Below are 17434 nucleotides of genomic sequence, written 5' to 3'. Positions count from 1 at the left end.
CTCAAAGCGGGGGCTTCCAGATTATAGATAGATTTTAAAATTTTCTGATTGGCAGTTGGTTGACTTTATCTAAAGACCTGGGATCAATAGAAAAGAACTGTCTGGATTAAGATAAGTGATTATGGAAAGCAAATTTCTTATTATGCAGATGAGGCCTGTAACAGGCTTCAGAGAGAATAGATTGTAAATGCTTCTTATCAGATTTAAGGACTGTGTTGATGTTAACACTGGAGAGTATAATGAGGCAAGTCCCACTCCCACTTCCTGTCATGGCCTGAAGCAGTCTTTCAGGTTAAATTTTAAGAGTGCCCTGGCCAAGGAGGAAGTCCATTCAGATGGTTGGGGGACCTTACAATTTTATTTTAGGTTTACAACCATAGCCATATCACTCTAGTTCTATAGAATAGATAATGGATGGAACAGGAATAAGTCCAGAAATAGAGGAGCACTTAGAAGGCTCTTGCGGTAAGGAGTAGAGAATGGTTACTTGAATTAGTGTATCATCAGTGGGGAGGAAGAGAAGCGGAAGGATTTGAGGGATATAAGCTTGAAGTAGAAGTGGTAGGATTTGGTGAAGAGTTCAGCTGTTTAGGTGTGCTGAAACTGAAATACATGCCATCCAAGTGGAGATGTTGAGCAGGCAGCTTGTTACATGGGTCTGATGTTTAAAGAAGAGAGAAATGAAGCTGGGTGCAGTGGTGCGTGTCTATAGTAACAACTACTCAGGAGGCTGAGGTGGGAGGATCACTTGAACCCAGGTGTTTGAACCCAGCCTGAGCAACATAGTGAGACCTCATCTCTAAAAAAAGAGAGAGAGAGAGAGAGAGAGAGTTGAGTGGTATTACCCATGAGTGGGGAGGAAAATGAGCCTTGTACAGAAACCTTGCAATATTAACATCCAAGGAATAAGGAGGAAGAAGAGGCTGTAAAGGAGAAAGAAAGTGGCCAGGCATGGTGGCTCATGCCTGTAATCCCAGCACTTTGGGAGGCTGAGGCGGGTGGATCACTTGAGGTCAGGAGTTCGAGACCAGCCTGGCCAACATGATGAAACCCTGTCTCCACTAAAAATGCAAAATAAGCCAGGCACTGGTGGCAGGCACCTGTAATCCCAGCTACTCAGGAGGCTGAGGCAGATGAATCACTTGAACTTGGGAGACAGAGGTTGCAGTGAGCCAAGATCATGCCACTGTACTCCAGCCTGGGTGACAGAGTAAGACTGTCTCAAAAACAAAAACAAAAAACAAAAAAACAAAACAAAGAGAGACACAGGCTCAGCTAAAAAGGTAGGAGGAAAATCAGGAGAGTGTAGCATAATAGAAAACAAGAATAAGTGAGGGTTTCGAGAAGGAAGAAGAAAGGTCAGTAGTGACAACGGTGACTGCAAGGTAAAGTAATCAGAACATATATGTCCTTTTAGGATTTGGGGAAAGGCCATCAATGACTTATAAAGCTGAGTAATGGGCTAGGAAGCAAGAATGTTTCAGATCGAGAAGTGACTTTGAAGGTAGGAAGTGGGAAATGGTATATAGTCAACTCTTTAAAAAGGTTCATCTGTGATGAGAAATGATACCTGGAGGAATAGTATAGATTAGAGAGAGAAGTTTTTCATTTTAGATGGGAGAGACATTTGCATGTTTAGTGTTTAAGAGAAGGAGACAGTAGAGGGGCAGAGTCTGAAGATACAAGGGGAGAGGAGATGTTTAGTGGTTTAAAACTCCACACAAGGCCTGAGAGAAGGAGGTCCAAAGCACAAATGCTGGGAAGTGAGAGGGGAGAGGACTATCTGTACCCTTGTGGCAAGAGGAGATGCAGGGACGTTTGTAGGTTTGGTATCAAGAAGTTCATTTCTTCTATTCCTAATAAAATACTGTTCCTTATATGTCCCTGCCTCCTGCCAATCTGGAATGTTTGCATAGGGCTTTCCTTCTGAATTTCACAATTTCTGGAACCTAGATTAAGGTCCTTACCCCTAATGTCATATCTTCCTCAATCCTGCCACTCACTGTCTAAATGCATGAGGAATGTCCCATGGAGTATTTTGCATTTGACTAGAAGAGAGTTTGGAATAGAAGACAGAATAGAAATGAAAGAAAAGTTTAGGTAATGTGCAAATAAAAGGAAGGGTTATAAAAATTATAGTACATTTGTTCTTAGGCTGTTATTACACATTTAATTATGATGAACACTATATAATGACAAAAGAAATGTTTAAGACATTTTAACAAAGCAGGACATAGTTGTATGTACAGTGTAGCATAAATGGGCATTAAGAGTAACAACAAAGAAAAATAATTTTGTTTTAATATGGTGGGATTGCAGATGAATTTTTTTTTTTCTGCAAGTATTTCTATTACTTGTAAGTAGAGCTTTCCCTTCTATCTTCCCAATTTTCTACAATATGTTCATGGTGTTTGTGGAGATGCAGGATGAGGCAAGGAGAAAGGAAAACATATGGATTCAGTATCTCAGCTCCATTACTTATCATTTCTGCAAGATTTTGTTGTTTCAGTCTCAGTTTTACCATCTGTAAAATGATGATGAGTCAAATTGATCTAGGGTTCAAAAAAATTAGTTCTTATTCTGATAGCTTTTTTTTCCCTCTGCAAAATAGGACATGAGGGTACTGAGGGTAGTGGTGGTGGTGATGATGGTGATGATGAATTTTTAAGAGAGTGAAGGATAGTCTTTAAAGAAAAGTTTGAAATAATTCTAAATAGACCCAGAGAAAGAACTGAGTAGGAGCACACATAAAATATTGACAGGCATTGTTTAAATCCTAGTTAATATTGTAGCTTATAAATGCATAGTGACGCCAGTATGCCCAGGAATGTGACTTTTCTGCAGCAGCAATTGGTAGTCCATGTATTTGCGTGGACAAGTTAGGTGGTTTTTTTTTTTTTTTTCTATTTCTTCTATTAAATAATTTCTTACTCAATACCATATACACTCATCTCTTAGCATCTTTAAAAGAAAAAAATCTCTCCGAGTGCCGTGCACGTGGTTTCCTTGGAACGTTATTTAATGCCGTCGTGTTTTTAATCTTTCTCCTGAAAGCATGCCGTACTAGAAGTCCCGTGGTGAGTGCAACCCACACTTGGTCAGTTGTGGTTGTGGGTTTCCCCTGTTTGTCTCATGTATGTAGGGCAGGAACAGGTGCGGTCTTTTGGTTCAGAGTTGTTCCAACGGTTCACTACAGTTAAGCATCATCATTGTGCTGTTTTCCTGGGGTGTAAGACTGGCATTTTGTATAATAGTATAAAAGTCAAATTGTCTTTTTATACAGTATTTATGATATCCAGATCTAGCCAGTCAATACTTAACTTTTTTTCCAAATGTAATTGAGTCTCCTCACCTGTTGACACCTTTTCATTTTGTGTGTTTCCAATGAAGTCTACAAATGGCATAAGAGACCATTTTAGGAGTCTGATGCTCTTGGATCAGTGGGTTAACAAAGTGAGGATTTTAAGAGTTTTCTATTATAGCATTAATTTTTGTTTCTTGCACCTCTTTCTCTTTTACATGCTTTCTCATGAATTTAACTTATTCCTACACTGTAGGTGTTTGATAATAACTTACTCAATACTTTGGCTTTTTGCTTCTGTAGCTTTTTTTTTTTTTTTTTTAACCTCAGCTGTCAGACGGTGCAGCTTTTAAATGTGCCATTTTTTTTTTCTTCTTCTGTGGCTGTTAGATTCAGGGGATCCCTTCTTCCATGGCGTTGGTATTTTAAGTAACTTAATTTGTACTTAGCTGGAGATATCAAATAAATAAGTAATGGGCACATAAGTATTTTTAGATTATATTTGTTCAATTTAAATCTAGTACATGCAAAATATATAGGTATAGTTTTTTAATGATTTATATTTTTTCCCCTAAAGCTACTGACATAGTCTTTGAGGTGCCTCCTTCATCTATATAAATCAATGATTCTGAATAGTTTTGGTCATGGGGTCCTCTGAGAACTGATGAGAGCTATGGATTTCATCTTTCAGAAAAATACCCAGATCTTAAGCTGCCCTGATTATTGTGTTTAGCTAGCCATTACCATGGGCTTTAAATCCAGCAGATGCCTGACCTTCTTATCCTTAACTCTTTTGACCTGGACTTCATAATCTGTGCTCTAGGTTAGGGATTCAGGACTATAATAATTGTTGCCTTTTTATGTTGCCCAGGAAAGCTGTTGCTGCTGTTGAGGTCTACATGATTAGGATAACATGTATTCTTCAAGAACTTACTGCTTGCTCATTTGCTCAACCTAAGAGTCCCTGCTGGATGGACCAGTTGTTAATTTTAAGACTTCTTCTCATTTCCATTTTTTAATAGAATATTTTAAAAGATATCCAAATGCCAAATATATTATTGCAATTAGGTTTTACATCAGAGATGAGACCCTGTCTCTTATACACATCTAGATGTGTATAAGAGACGTGGTGGCAGGTGCCTGTAGTCCCAGCTACTCAGGAGGCTGAGGCAGGAGAATGGCTTGAACCTGGGAGGCGGAGGTTGCAGTGAGCCGAGATAGCGCCACTGCACTCCAGCCTGGGTGACAGAGCGAAACTTCGTCTTAAAAAAAAAGAAGTATTAAGGCAGAAATAGCTACTGGTTTAATAATAATGTATTATAGACTTGATATTTGCTAAGAGAGTAGATCTTAAGTGTTCTTACCAGACACACACACAGACACACAAATTATGTGTGAGAGATGATGAATATGTTAATTAGCTTGATTTTGGTAATCATTTTCCAAAGTATATGTATATCCAAACTTCACATTGTACACCTTAAATATATACAGTTTTTATTTGTTAATCATACCTCTATAAAGTTGGAAATAAACTTAAAAAAGAAATATGTACTGGTTATAATAGCAACACAGGAACAATACTCACTTCAGTTTGGGAGAGTTAGAAAAGGCATCATAGAGAAAGTGAATCTGAGCTGAGCTGAAAGTTGAGTGAGAGAAGGGTAATTGGGGCGAGGAATCATGTGAAATCTCAAAAGGGATGATCATACACTCAAGTAATGACAGGTAGTTTGGTATGGACGAGTTCATCTATAAGTCCAGTATTAGGAAGTGATAAAATATAAAGAGACAAAAGCAGGGGACAGATTATGAAGTCCTGCATATATTAAGGATTTGGGACTATAGCCCAAAGATTTTAAATGGGGTCCCTGATGTGATCAGTTTTGTGGCTTTAGACACTCACTTGGCATCAACATAAAGATAGATTAAAGAGGGGCCGGGCATGGTGGCTCATGCCTGTAATTCCAGCACTTTGGGAGGCCAAGGTGGGTGGATCACCTGAGGTCAGCAGTTCGAGACCAGCGTGGGCAACATGGTGAAACCCCATCTACTAAAAATGCAAAAATTAGCTGGGTGTGGTGGTGTGCCTCTCTAATCCCAGCTACTTGGGAGGCTGAGGTGGGTGAATCGCTTGAACCTGGGAGGCGGAGGCTGCAGTCAGCCGAGATTGCGCCACTGCATTCCAGCTTGGGTGACAGAGCAAGACCTTGTCTCAAAAAAAGAAAAAAAAAAAAGATGGATTAAAGAGGGTTGAGAAAAGAGGCAGAGACTAGTAGACTCAGGGGAAAAGTTGGCAAAGAGTGGGAGTGTTTGAAGATGTATGAAAAAGAGATACATATGACATATGCAAAATAAGCAGAATAAAGTACCAATGAGACGAGAGGCAAAGACCTCAGAATGGAAGAGGGGAATTTCTGCCTTTAATATAGGATAGAGAAATTTATGTGATTTACTTTCTGGAGCTTTTTTCCCTTGTTTCTAATGTGACTTCCCTAATCACTTTCTTTTCCTTTTTAGTTTACCCCATGCTCAGTACCCCAGTTTATAATACATTTAACTGAATCACATCCCCTTTGAAAACTTAATTCTTGTTTGTACTTTTTGTTAAACATTCCCAACTCTTACATTAGTTCCAGAAACAAAAATGCCAATAAGCTTCTTTCTTCTGATGTTAATACGTTTTTTTACTTGTGCAATTTTAAAACATAGGCTTTTAAAAACTTTCTATTTCAAGTTTTAATTGTAGAAACTATAACTCTTGATACGATGCCTTTTATAACTCTCATATCTCTTGATATAGTTTGACTGTGTCCCCACCCAAATCTCATCTTGAATTGCAGTTCCCATAATCTCCACGTGTGGTGGGAGGGACTTGGTGGGAGGTAATTGAATCATGAGGGCGATTCCCCCTTTCTATTCTAGAAATAGTAAGTTCTCACATAATCTGGTGGTTTTATAAGGGGCTTCCCCCTTTGCTTAGCTTTCATTCTTCTCCATGCTGTCACCATGTGAATCTGCCATGATTATAAGTTTCCTGAGGCCTCCCCAGCCATGCTGAACTGTGAGTCAATTAAACCTCCTTCCTTTATAAATTACCCAGTCTCAGGTATGTCTTTATTAGCAGCTTGAAAGCAGACAAATACATCTTTTTTTTTTTTTTTTTTTTGAGACAGGATCACCCAGGCTAGAGTACAGTGGCACAATCATAGCTCACTGCAGCCTCCATCTCCTGGGCTTAAGTGATCCTCCTGCCTCAGCCTCCTGAGTAGCTGGGACTACAGGAGCATACCACCATGCCCAGCTACTTTAATGTATTTTTTTGTAGAGATGAGGTTTTGCTGCTGTTGCCCAGGCTGGTCTCAAACTCCTGGGATCGAGATCCACCTTCCTCTGCTTCTGCCTGCCGAAGTGCTGGGATTACAGGCATGAGCCACTGCAACCAGCCTATGCCAGCCGATACCTCATTTTTATTTAATAAAATAAAAATATAAAGCACCTATTAAAGTGACTTTGGTTCCCTGTATTTATATCTTGAAATCAAATATATATAACATTGTAGAGAAAATAAATTAAAATGTAAGATTATCCTACGAATTCTGTTTTTTTTCACCTGGCAGTGGAAAGTCGAATCTTGTAGCATGCTAGCACTCTAGTTTTTTAGAACCTAATGAATAATATCAGGTATAGCTAAGAATAACCAAATACCCACAGGAAAACAAGTGCAATGGCGTTAGCTAGCTTACTAGAATGGTATAATATTTATAATTGGCTTACTGGTTTTTACTCATCTTCTGTGTCTTTTCTATAACAGGCAAGGTATAACTGTTTGACTTGAGTTAAACTAAGCATCATATAAGACTGTGTAGGTAACAACGGGGCTAAGGAGGAGGCTGATAAGAGTGAGAAGGGAGGAAAAGTATTAGCAAGAGAGAAGGCGAAAAACATAGGCCATAGAGAATAAAACTAAAATTCAGCATGGAAGAAGAGGAAGGCATGTGGAAAACAGAGGAAAATTTGGTGGGGAGAGAGCATTGTAAAAAACTGAGGGAATCTTCATTTAATGTGAAGGACTCGAAAGAAAAATGAGGCAAATGTTACTCAAGTTAATTAGAAAACTTCTTTTTATTTCACTATACTAGCTATATGAGACTTTTTCTGTAATATTTTTAGTACCTTTAAGTTTCTTTTAAAATTACTTTTGTGTATGTCATGTCTTTGTCTCTGTATAAAACACTGTAAAATACATAACATTTATTTTCTCTTTTTACATAAATCAAAAACTATTTGCCCAAGGTCACATTTAGAGTTAGAATTCAAATTCCTGAATTGTAACCAGTGCTCATCTCAGTAACAGATATTTCTTAATCACAGAGCAGAATTCAGTGTCCCACTATTAATAAGTCATTAATTACATTTCCCATTTGAGCATTGTGAGTGGCTAATTCCAGGCAGTGTATATAAATGGGACTCAAAAGTTTTCTTTTCTGAGTCATGTCTATATTGAGACATCCACGAATCCCTGGCAGCTGCATATAGGGTAAGGGGGTGGTTGCCATAGGATATTCAGAAAATGAGCTGGGGCATGGGGTCAAAGGTAGGCTAACAATGTGCTCACTGTCTTATCTGGGACAGGTATCCATCCCACTCTTACGATAGTTGATGCTGCTCAGACTGCTGAAACTGTAGAAACCTGCCCACAATCAGAATAAGGAGTCTTGCATTAAGAATTCTTAAAACCACACTCATGTTAGAAGCAAAATACTGTAATAATTAAAAGACTCAAGCCCAGCTCTGCCACTGTGTGACTTTAGGCAAATTATTTAATCTAATTTAATCTAAGCTTCAGTTCCTTCATCTACAAAGTGGGGATAATAATTAGAAGGATTAGATGCTGAATATGTGATACTTTGTGTACGATGCTTGAATATAGTACTTAGTCAATAATGGTAACTATCTTTATTATATTTTAAAATAGAAATTTATTTCTAATACAGGAGTATTGTGAGAATTTTATAAAAATGAAGCAAAATTTAATACTTCAATTTTTAAAGGTATTATATTAATACAAGTTATACATTTGGGGAGGTTCTAAGATGAAGAACAGGTACATACACATTTCATGTGAAACTGTTTAATGGATAGTTTTCTTTAATAGAGACTGTCAGTAACTAACATTCATTGATATATTTTTGGGACGAAGACAAATGACTTCCTTGGTTATTAAGACTTGAACTTGTAACAGCGTGGCTTGTTCCTCAGAAAAATTGTTTTCCATGGCATTTTATTGTTTTGTTTTGTCTTTTAAAAAATTTTTGTTTTCAGGTAGTCCTAGATCTGGCCAGTGGCATAAGTTGTATAATTATGTTAGCATTCCATCTTCTGGGACACATCTGGCATGTTTATTCACCCTTGTAGACTTCTCTGACAACCATTTCGCTTTCTGTGTTCCCTTGAGATATTAGCAAGCTACCTAAGTCATTTCAACTCACATCCTCAGGAATAGAAAGAGATACAGTGTTTGGATGAGAATCTTCAACTTGGGAATGCAGTATTTTCTCTTGATTTATAAGGGGAAGATTTTAATGATAATAAATGATATAAGATAAAAGATTTCAATACTTTGTAAGATTTGCTTCTCTGTGTTCAGTCTCTGTCTTCATTTGTAAAATATAAAATTTTCACTTGTTTCTGCTTAGGAATAAAGAGACTGTATAAAACTCTGAATTATTATTCATGATGATGAACCCAATACATTTCAAGGATAATATTTGCTTTCATGGGTTTTTTTTGTTTTTTGTTTTTTGTTTTTTGAGAGAGAGTCTCGCTCTGTCGCCCAGGCTGGAGTGCAGTGGCCGGCTCTCAGCTCACTGCAAGCTCCGCCTCCCGGGTTTACGCCATTCTCCTGCCTCAGCCTCCTGAGTAGCTGGGACTACAGACGCCCGCCACCTTGCGTGGCTAGTTTTTTGTATTTTTTAGTAGAGACGGAGTTTCACAATGTTAGCCGGGATGGTCTCGATCTCCTGACCTCATGATCTGCCCGTCTCGGCCTCCCAAAGTGCTGGGATTACAGGCTTGAGCCACCGCGCCGGCCTGCTTTCATGTTTAATAGTTGTAGGATTAGAGGAACTGAGAAGCTCCTTAGTCACCAGCATCTCAGGTTGTAGAGAGGCAAAGTCTGCATCTTTGGAGGTTCAAAATTTTCTGACCTTGGCCCTCTTGGAGATCAAGGAACAAGTACAGTGGATCGTCAGAATAGCTTACTAAAATACATCAGTAAAATCCTTCCACGTAAGCACAAATCAAGTATTGCTATGAAACTTACCTAAACTAAAAGGCCTACTTCTTTCTCTAGGAGATAAGTCTACATTTTTGTATACTAATCATCACATTGTCATGATATCAGCTAAAAGCATTTGTTAAAAATATTAGTGAAATTTTTATATATGCTATATAACTTCTATATCTAGGTGAAGTGAGCAGTTTCGGGCAAGTGAGCAAGCAATTTTGAATTCATCACTAGTTTTGGACCAACAGTTACATTTGTGCCATGGATTACATATCTTTTTTTTTTCTCGGGTAGTGTATGGCAGCATATTATATAGACCAGGTATTTAATGCATATTTGAGTATTACTAGAAGAAAATAGTTTTTACATTTTTTATTCGTGAAGGGTTTATAGAAATCTTCTGGTTTTAACCTCATTATTTTCTAAATAAGGCTATAACATTATAATTAAGTAATCTGTCTACTAGCTCACAAAACCAAGCATGGATTAATTGCAGAATGTGGACTAAAATAATGTATTTTGGTCTTACTGCAGCCTTTGTTGTTGATGTTATGATATGGCCAATTGTTCTCAAATATTAGGATGGTATTATACCAGTCACAATATAGGTTGAGCATCCTAGTCTGAAAACCTGAGATCTAAAATCTAAAACTTTTTAGTGCCAACATGAAACTCAAAGGAAATGCTTATTAGAGCCTTTTGGAATTTGGATTTTCAGATTTGGGATGCTCAACCACTAAGTATAAGTATAATTAAAATATTTCAAAATCCAAAAAAAAAAAAAATTAAATCTGAAGCACTTCTGGTCCTTATCTGGAATTTCAGATAAGGGATTCTCAACCTTGTTTTATAAATAGGCAAAATATAATTGAACTTTCTAAAAAGGATGAAATTTTGAAATGTCTTTCCTACCTGTGATTCTTAGAAGGAAGAACATACATATGTTTAATAAAATAGATGGGGCATGTGTTAAAACTTGAATATCATAGCACTAAAACTAAATTTGTATTTAATTTTTAATTTTATCATTTAAATGTCATAACATATCCTAGATTATAATAGACTTAATTATGAAACTTTGCTGATGAGTAGGGCTTTTTTAAAATTGAAGATTTACTGATCTTTAAAATGATAGAATAGACATTGTAAATATATGGAAAAGAATACACACTTGTCCTAGACACTAAAATATGGGACCTACCAAGCACAAGGCTTGCCATGAGACATATTTTTAAAGGAGCTATTTCTTTGCCTATGTAAAACAAGATCATGTATAAGGAATACAGGATTCTCAGAAACACCACCTATAAAATTATCCTGTTTTAGTCACTTGTTTTATAATCTCTAAGCTTGATCTTACAAACATTTGACCTTCCAGTAAATCCATAAAGACAAACATAAAAAGAGAAGTAGAACAATGTTACTATTATAAGATAAATATTTAATTTAACTATATATTTAGAAATAATTATTTCTGATGTTTATTTAATAACTCTTAGGGCATACTCCAACAATAAATCAATAAATTATTTTCCCTCAGTCCATTGTGTGAGATAATCTTTTAAAAGTACTACAATGGAATTATAAAAGTAATGTAATTGGAATAATTTTCAAGAGAGGTCTTCTGTTACTTGAGTGGAAATTAGGGAAATTAGGAAAGAAGCAGAGATATTATATTGTTTGTCATGTAATACTGCATATAATATTCTTTGATTAAATACAGTTTAAGACCACATTACAAAACTTTGGTTTTAAGATCTTTGAAGTTCTTTAAGAACGTGGTTGCAATACACTGTAATGCATAACACACCTGATCTAGGTGAAAAACTTTTAGCTGTATCCTTGTTTATCTACAGTTCTGATTATTCCCAGTAGGACTGCAAGGATTTCAGTTATAACTTTCACTACTTTCACTCTCCTGAAAATATTGAAATTTTTTTTTTTTTTTTTTTTTTTTGAGACGGAGTCTCACTCTGTCACCCAAGCTGAAGTGCAGTAGTGCTATCTCGGCTTACTGCAAGCTCTGCCTCCTGGGTTGACACCATTCTCCTGCCCCAGCCTCCCGAGTACCTGGGACTACAGGCGCCCGCCACCATACCTGGCTAATTTTTTTATATTTTTAGTAGAGATGGGATTTCACCTTGTTAACCAGGATGGTCTTTATCTCCTGACCTCGTGATCCACTCGCCTCGGCCTCCCAAAGTGCTGGGATTACAGGCGTGAGCCACCGCGCCCGGCCAATATTGAAATTTACTTAATTTTATTTTTATTATTTTCTCTGTATTTACTGCTTATTATAGAAATTGAAAAGGAAATAATGTCGATACTCAATTTTTCACATTTTTCCCCGCTGAGGGTAATCTTACTTTACTGAATTATGAACTTAACTTTGCGTTGTAAGGCTTGCAGAATGTTTTCTCCTAGCTGAGAAGAGAGAGAGATCCAGACTAAATGAATCTTTGAAGGTCGAAACAAAAAGTCTGGCTTCAATTTACCAAGTTTTGTTTTATCCTCATCGTGTGTGCCCTCACCACAGTGACCTGCCTTAAAAATATATATGCATTTTAAGCTTTTATGCAAATTAATTATAGTGTTGATGATATTGATAATATGCTTGTTATATGTCAGACACTGTGCATATATGGCATAATTTCATCTTCTCAAAAACCCCATTTTATAGAGGAGGAAATTGTGTTTCCTTAAGCAACTTGCTCAAGGGCTGTCACAGCTGGTAATCAGCAGGTCTGACTCTGTCTCAGATGTGTCCTGCTCCACTGCCTGTGCTCTTAACTACTTGTCTTAATCTACCTTCCACTTTTATAGAGTGGGAAATGTGGAATAAAAATAATAATTCTATTGAGAATTATAATTGCCTTTATTTATAACCAACACTTTAAAACATTTGCTTTTCTGATTTTTGAATCCTTGCTTATGCTCATTGTTAATTTAGTAATGGAAGGATGACCAGAGCCATATGTTTTGTAAGGAGCATGATTTTTTCCCCCCAACAGTTTGCTTCACTTCCCACTGTTCTTGAATAGGAGAAAAAAAGAGGTATTAGGATGGCTTTTCAAAGTTACTAAACTATTTTGGTAATTGCAGGGAAATGTACCATTTTTAAGAAAATATATTTGCTTAAACAATGTAATTTAATGGTCAGGGTATTGGCCTATGAGTTGAACAACAAAATTATCTTTAAAAACATCAATGGACCACTTTATTCCTTAATTATTAAATTGGGATATTATTTACTGTTTCTATTCTTCATGGGAAAATAGTGGACAGTATTACAGCTACTCCAATCAAGTGTTTTATATCACGTAAACAGCCAGTTATAAGATTGACAATTTTTAAATTATTGCTATAAAATTATTTTTTTTAGGAAAGTCTTACTTAGCATTTCTGAAAGATGACTAGATGGTAACACTGTTATTGCATGAAGAGACTTGCCTGCATTTAAGTCTTTCAAATAAATATCTGTTCTGAAGATGAAACATTTTGTATAAAGAAAAACATGTCTTCTACTTTTGGAATTGTGATTTCCCATATTGGTGTTGTATGGTTTTCTTAATGCTACCATGATTACTTTTTTAGTGTATTTTGGGATCTCTACTGTGCAGCTCCAGAGAGACGTGAAACATGTGAACACTCAAGTGAAGCAAAAGCCTTCCATGATTATGTAAGTTAACATATAATTTTACGAAGTTATACTGTCATTTTTCTTTGTAACCACTGCTCTTAAAAAATACACTGGCTCATTTGTTGTTTTGGTACTTAAGAAATTGGTTGGTCTTTTTTTTTCTTGAAGAGTAGGCTCATAACTTTAAATGTGAAATAGAAAGGGACGTTTGAGTCTTGTTAAAGCTTAGGATAGAGCGTAGGCCTAATTCTAAGCTATTGAAGAAATTTCTCATCTTTAAGCATGTCTGATTTGTGAAATTTCAGATTTTATGAAAATTAAATATATAGTAATTTTTTTATTCTATTAAAACATTCATTATAAGATTTCTGTAAATGATAAATTCCTCCCTGGCACATAAGATTTTTGATTAAATATAGAAATACTCTGTTCTTCTCCTTTTGTAACTTTTGGTTGTATATCATAAGGCTAAATATCTTCCTTACTGAATTCACTTCCCCAAATAAAACTTATTGTGGATTAAAGGAAATACCAGACAAGAGAGTAGAAGATTCTGTGCAAAAATGAAAATGTAATTTTTTTTTTTTTTAACTTTTAAGGAACAGCAGTGGAGTGTCTCTGGCTTGAGCATTGTTTTTAGAAGAACTGCAAATCTGATTTTAGAGAGCTGATAGTATCAGAAAGTAGAACTGTGAAAAGAAAAAAAAACAGTAAAGATAAGAATGAGTAGATGGTATTATGAAGGGGCTGGGAAAACATGTTTGCAGAACTAACCATAAAAGACTGACAGATTGAGTTTAAGATGGAGGAAATCCAGTTTTCCTGGTTGGGAGGAAGTGAACTGGGGCTGGAGCCTGAGGAAATAACTGATAGTAAGTACCTAAAACTTAACCATAGGGATACTTGTGAAGTTTGTAGAGGCTAGCATCATTCTGTGTAAAAAGCCTTAAAAACCAGAACCAGCGCTCAAAAGGGAAAAAAGACGTTGTTCCTCCAAGGAAAATAATTCAGCCTTAGACTGAAGAGTAGAAATGGACAGAAGAATTATACCCTCCAAAATAGCATGAGGAAGAGCATGCAGACTTGTGGGAAGTGAAAATCTTGGTTACCTGGCAGGGACTGTGCAATTCTTTAAATGTGTACTAACCTTATTCAAGTGAGAGTGCTTGTGATTACCTCATCTGACATTGATTGTACTCATAAAGCTTGATAGGCACTGAACAATAGCTCTTGGGAACAATGTGAGTGAAAGGGACGCTACTGCAAATAAAAAGTAGAGAAAAAGTAGTTAAGGCAGGGCCCAGGACACAGGATTTATCTGAACAACCTCATTTTCTTTTTTTACCGTTGATTGACAGAAGAAATAAAGCAGAGATCCACCCATGAGGAATATGAGGAATTGGATAGGGTGGGGTACCCCATCTCATCTATTCCTTACACTAAGAGATGCATGCCTTGATTTGGCCTGTCAATTACGGGAGATGTCTCCACTAATTTTGACAACTAGATGGCATTAGAGAGTGCCAGTGTTCTACTCTTAAAGGAGATACAATATTTGATAGCCTACATTTTAAGAAATTAATCATATAAATACTTTTCCAAAATTACATTCTGTAGAAAGATGTACCCTACTGTTCAACATGGAGATCTTAAGGGGAAAAGTGAACTAATTTAGCAGCTCTTTCTAAAAGCATTAAATAAATCATCATCATTGTTGTCATAGTCACTTTCATCATCATCATCATTTTGCATTCATAAGACACTTTGAAAATTTCAAAGTATTCACATTTATTACCTTTAGAAATACAGTTAAATAGGTTTTGGAAATGAACATTAGCCAGAGGTAGGAGTAAAATTCGAGTAGATTTTAAAGGAGGAACAACCCCTTACCATGTAATTTGGTCCTTAGAAAATATAGTTTAGAAAAAAATCAGTATTTGAATTTTATAACTCATCATGAATATTAGCACATTATATCAGATGTTTAATTTTAATTTAAATATTTTAAGAGATTTGATTTATTCTTGGATGCCATTTTCATTACATCTTAAAACCAATTTCTTTTCATGGTAATACATCTCTGATTTGTTTTTTAATTGCAGGTTGGTGAAAAGATAGTTTGACCTACATGATTTTATATTACAATTGGATTTTTAAAAAATACATTAATTTCTTCTATGGTAATTTTCATGAATAGGATTTCCTAAATTCTTAATAGTAGATAATTTGTGAAAATGATTAACAAATTTATTTCTAACATGTAAATATAATAGTTTGAAAGACTTGGGGAAGAAAATGGAAAGCACAGGAACAAACAATAAGATTTTGGTAAAATTCTAGAATGTTATATTCTGCATTTGAATTTATTACAGAATTACTTCTATAATGGTAATATGTTTACCTCCTGAATTTTAAAATACTTTAATAATTTAACATAAAGTACTCAAGGAAGCATTCTAAAAAATACTTTCTGCAGTAGCTGCATTTTTAGCATTAAAAATGCTCACTTGCATGTATAAATGTTTAAAATTAGTCTTATTATTTTATAGTTACTTCCTATCTATAAGATTGAATGAATATTGACAAACTACTTTTTAAAAGAATTACTGGAGGCATAATGAGGTAAATAATAAATAATTATGTTAATTTGAAATAGGCCAAAATGTTAAAATGACTATCTTTTGATATTGGGATACGTGGTTTTTATTTTTGTCTGTATATATTACTGTATTTTCTAAATATCTGCAATTATTAATTATTTCATTTTCAGGAAAGTTACTTTAAAACAGATTAAATTTCATCTTTCAGTGAGTTCTAATCACTCTTCTGAGATTGGAAACTAAAAACTTAATGAAATAAAATTTAAATTTACCATGTTACACGCACAGGCATTTAGCATTTCTTATGAAAGACATCTGTTGTTTTTTGTATGTGCACATATTGAGAGACATCCATAAACTGAATAGTTGTAATTTTGAGCCATTCTAAAATTTATTTTTAACCACGTTACTGAGGTATGATTGACATACAAAAAGCTGTACATATGTAATGTGTAAACTTGATGTGTTTGGAGATTAGTATGCACCCATGAAACCATCATCACAACAAATGCCATAAACTTATCTGTCACCTCTAAAAGTTCTTCTCCCCTTTTTGCTTTATTTTTTCCCTTTTGTGGTAAGAGTACTTAACATAAGATATACCCTCTTATGAAATTTTTAAGTATACAATATAGTATTGTTAATCATATGCCCTATGTTGTACAATAGATTTCCAGAATTTATTTATATTGTAAGACTAGAATTTTATATAGATACGGATGTCTGAAATCCATAAAGAAATAAATGAAGAAACTAATGTGGAAAAGAGAGAAACAGAACAGGATGACTTTATTTAAAATTCATTTTATTGTAAAAATAATGTATTTTTTTCAAAGTATGTATTTTAAACAAACATCATAAGCCCCTCTCTCTCACTGAAATATTTTTAAATTATAATCTAGTTTCTGGTAAATGTGAAAAGATGATAATGGAAAGATCTTTATTCCTTACTATCTTCATGCTGATGTTACACTGCCTGTGATTGCTGCCAGTAGTACCAAAAAATTTAAAAAACATGATATTCTTTCAAAAATAGCATGCATTTTTAACTTGTAATTGGAGATGTAAGATTCATAAAATTTATAACTTACTATGGAAAATGTAGAAATCACAGAAAATAAGTTAAAGCTTTTTTTAAGTAAAAATGTATCTAAATACCTTAGATTTGTAGAGTCACATTTTTATAGCCATTTCTTTACTTTTTACTTTTTATCCAGCTTCATTTAAAATGATTGTATTTTGGGCAACTTGGAAAAGTGAATATATCTCTTACTTTTATTCTTTTTCCTTGGGTATGAAGGAAAGAAACAAAAAATCATTAGCAAAACTCACCTTTCACTTACCCCAAACTATAGATTTGAATTATTGTGTTCTCTTGCTTTTGATGGGGGTGGCAACTGAAATTAGAGGTTTATATCTTTTTTAAGTAAATAAAAGCCTCACAATTTCAAGTACTGTGTCTTTGATGGAATGTATACTATGAGATAAGTAATAGTTACTTAGCCAGAAATAATGGATAGAGCTATAATGATGTGACACTCTATTTTGTACTAACAAGAATAGGTTATTTGTGTGTGTGTGTGTGTGTGTGTGTGTGTGTGTGT

The 17434-nt window shown here is 35.1% G+C and overlaps 1 protein-coding gene across 1 annotated transcript in view; it reads left to right on the top strand.

The window, feature by feature from the left end:
- SSBP2 (single-stranded DNA binding protein 2) overlaps nucleotides 1-17434 on the top strand; it is a 362795-nt gene that overhangs the window by 128222 nt on the left and 217139 nt on the right. Inside the window, exon 4 of the mRNA XM_011995571.1 lies at nucleotides 13185-13269. Coding sequence (XP_011850961.1) covers nucleotides 13185-13269 — 85 coding nt within the window. The remainder of the gene's footprint in view (nucleotides 1-13184; nucleotides 13270-17434) is intronic.

This window comes from Mandrillus leucophaeus, unplaced genomic scaffold (genome assembly GCF_000951045.1).
Source record: "Mandrillus leucophaeus isolate KB7577 unplaced genomic scaffold, Mleu.le_1.0 Scaffold491, whole genome shotgun sequence".
Lineage (NCBI taxonomy): Eukaryota > Metazoa > Chordata > Mammalia > Primates > Cercopithecidae > Mandrillus > Mandrillus leucophaeus.
The sequence above is the reverse complement of the archived record's forward strand: the minus strand, read 5'-3'. Positions and strand labels throughout refer to the sequence as shown.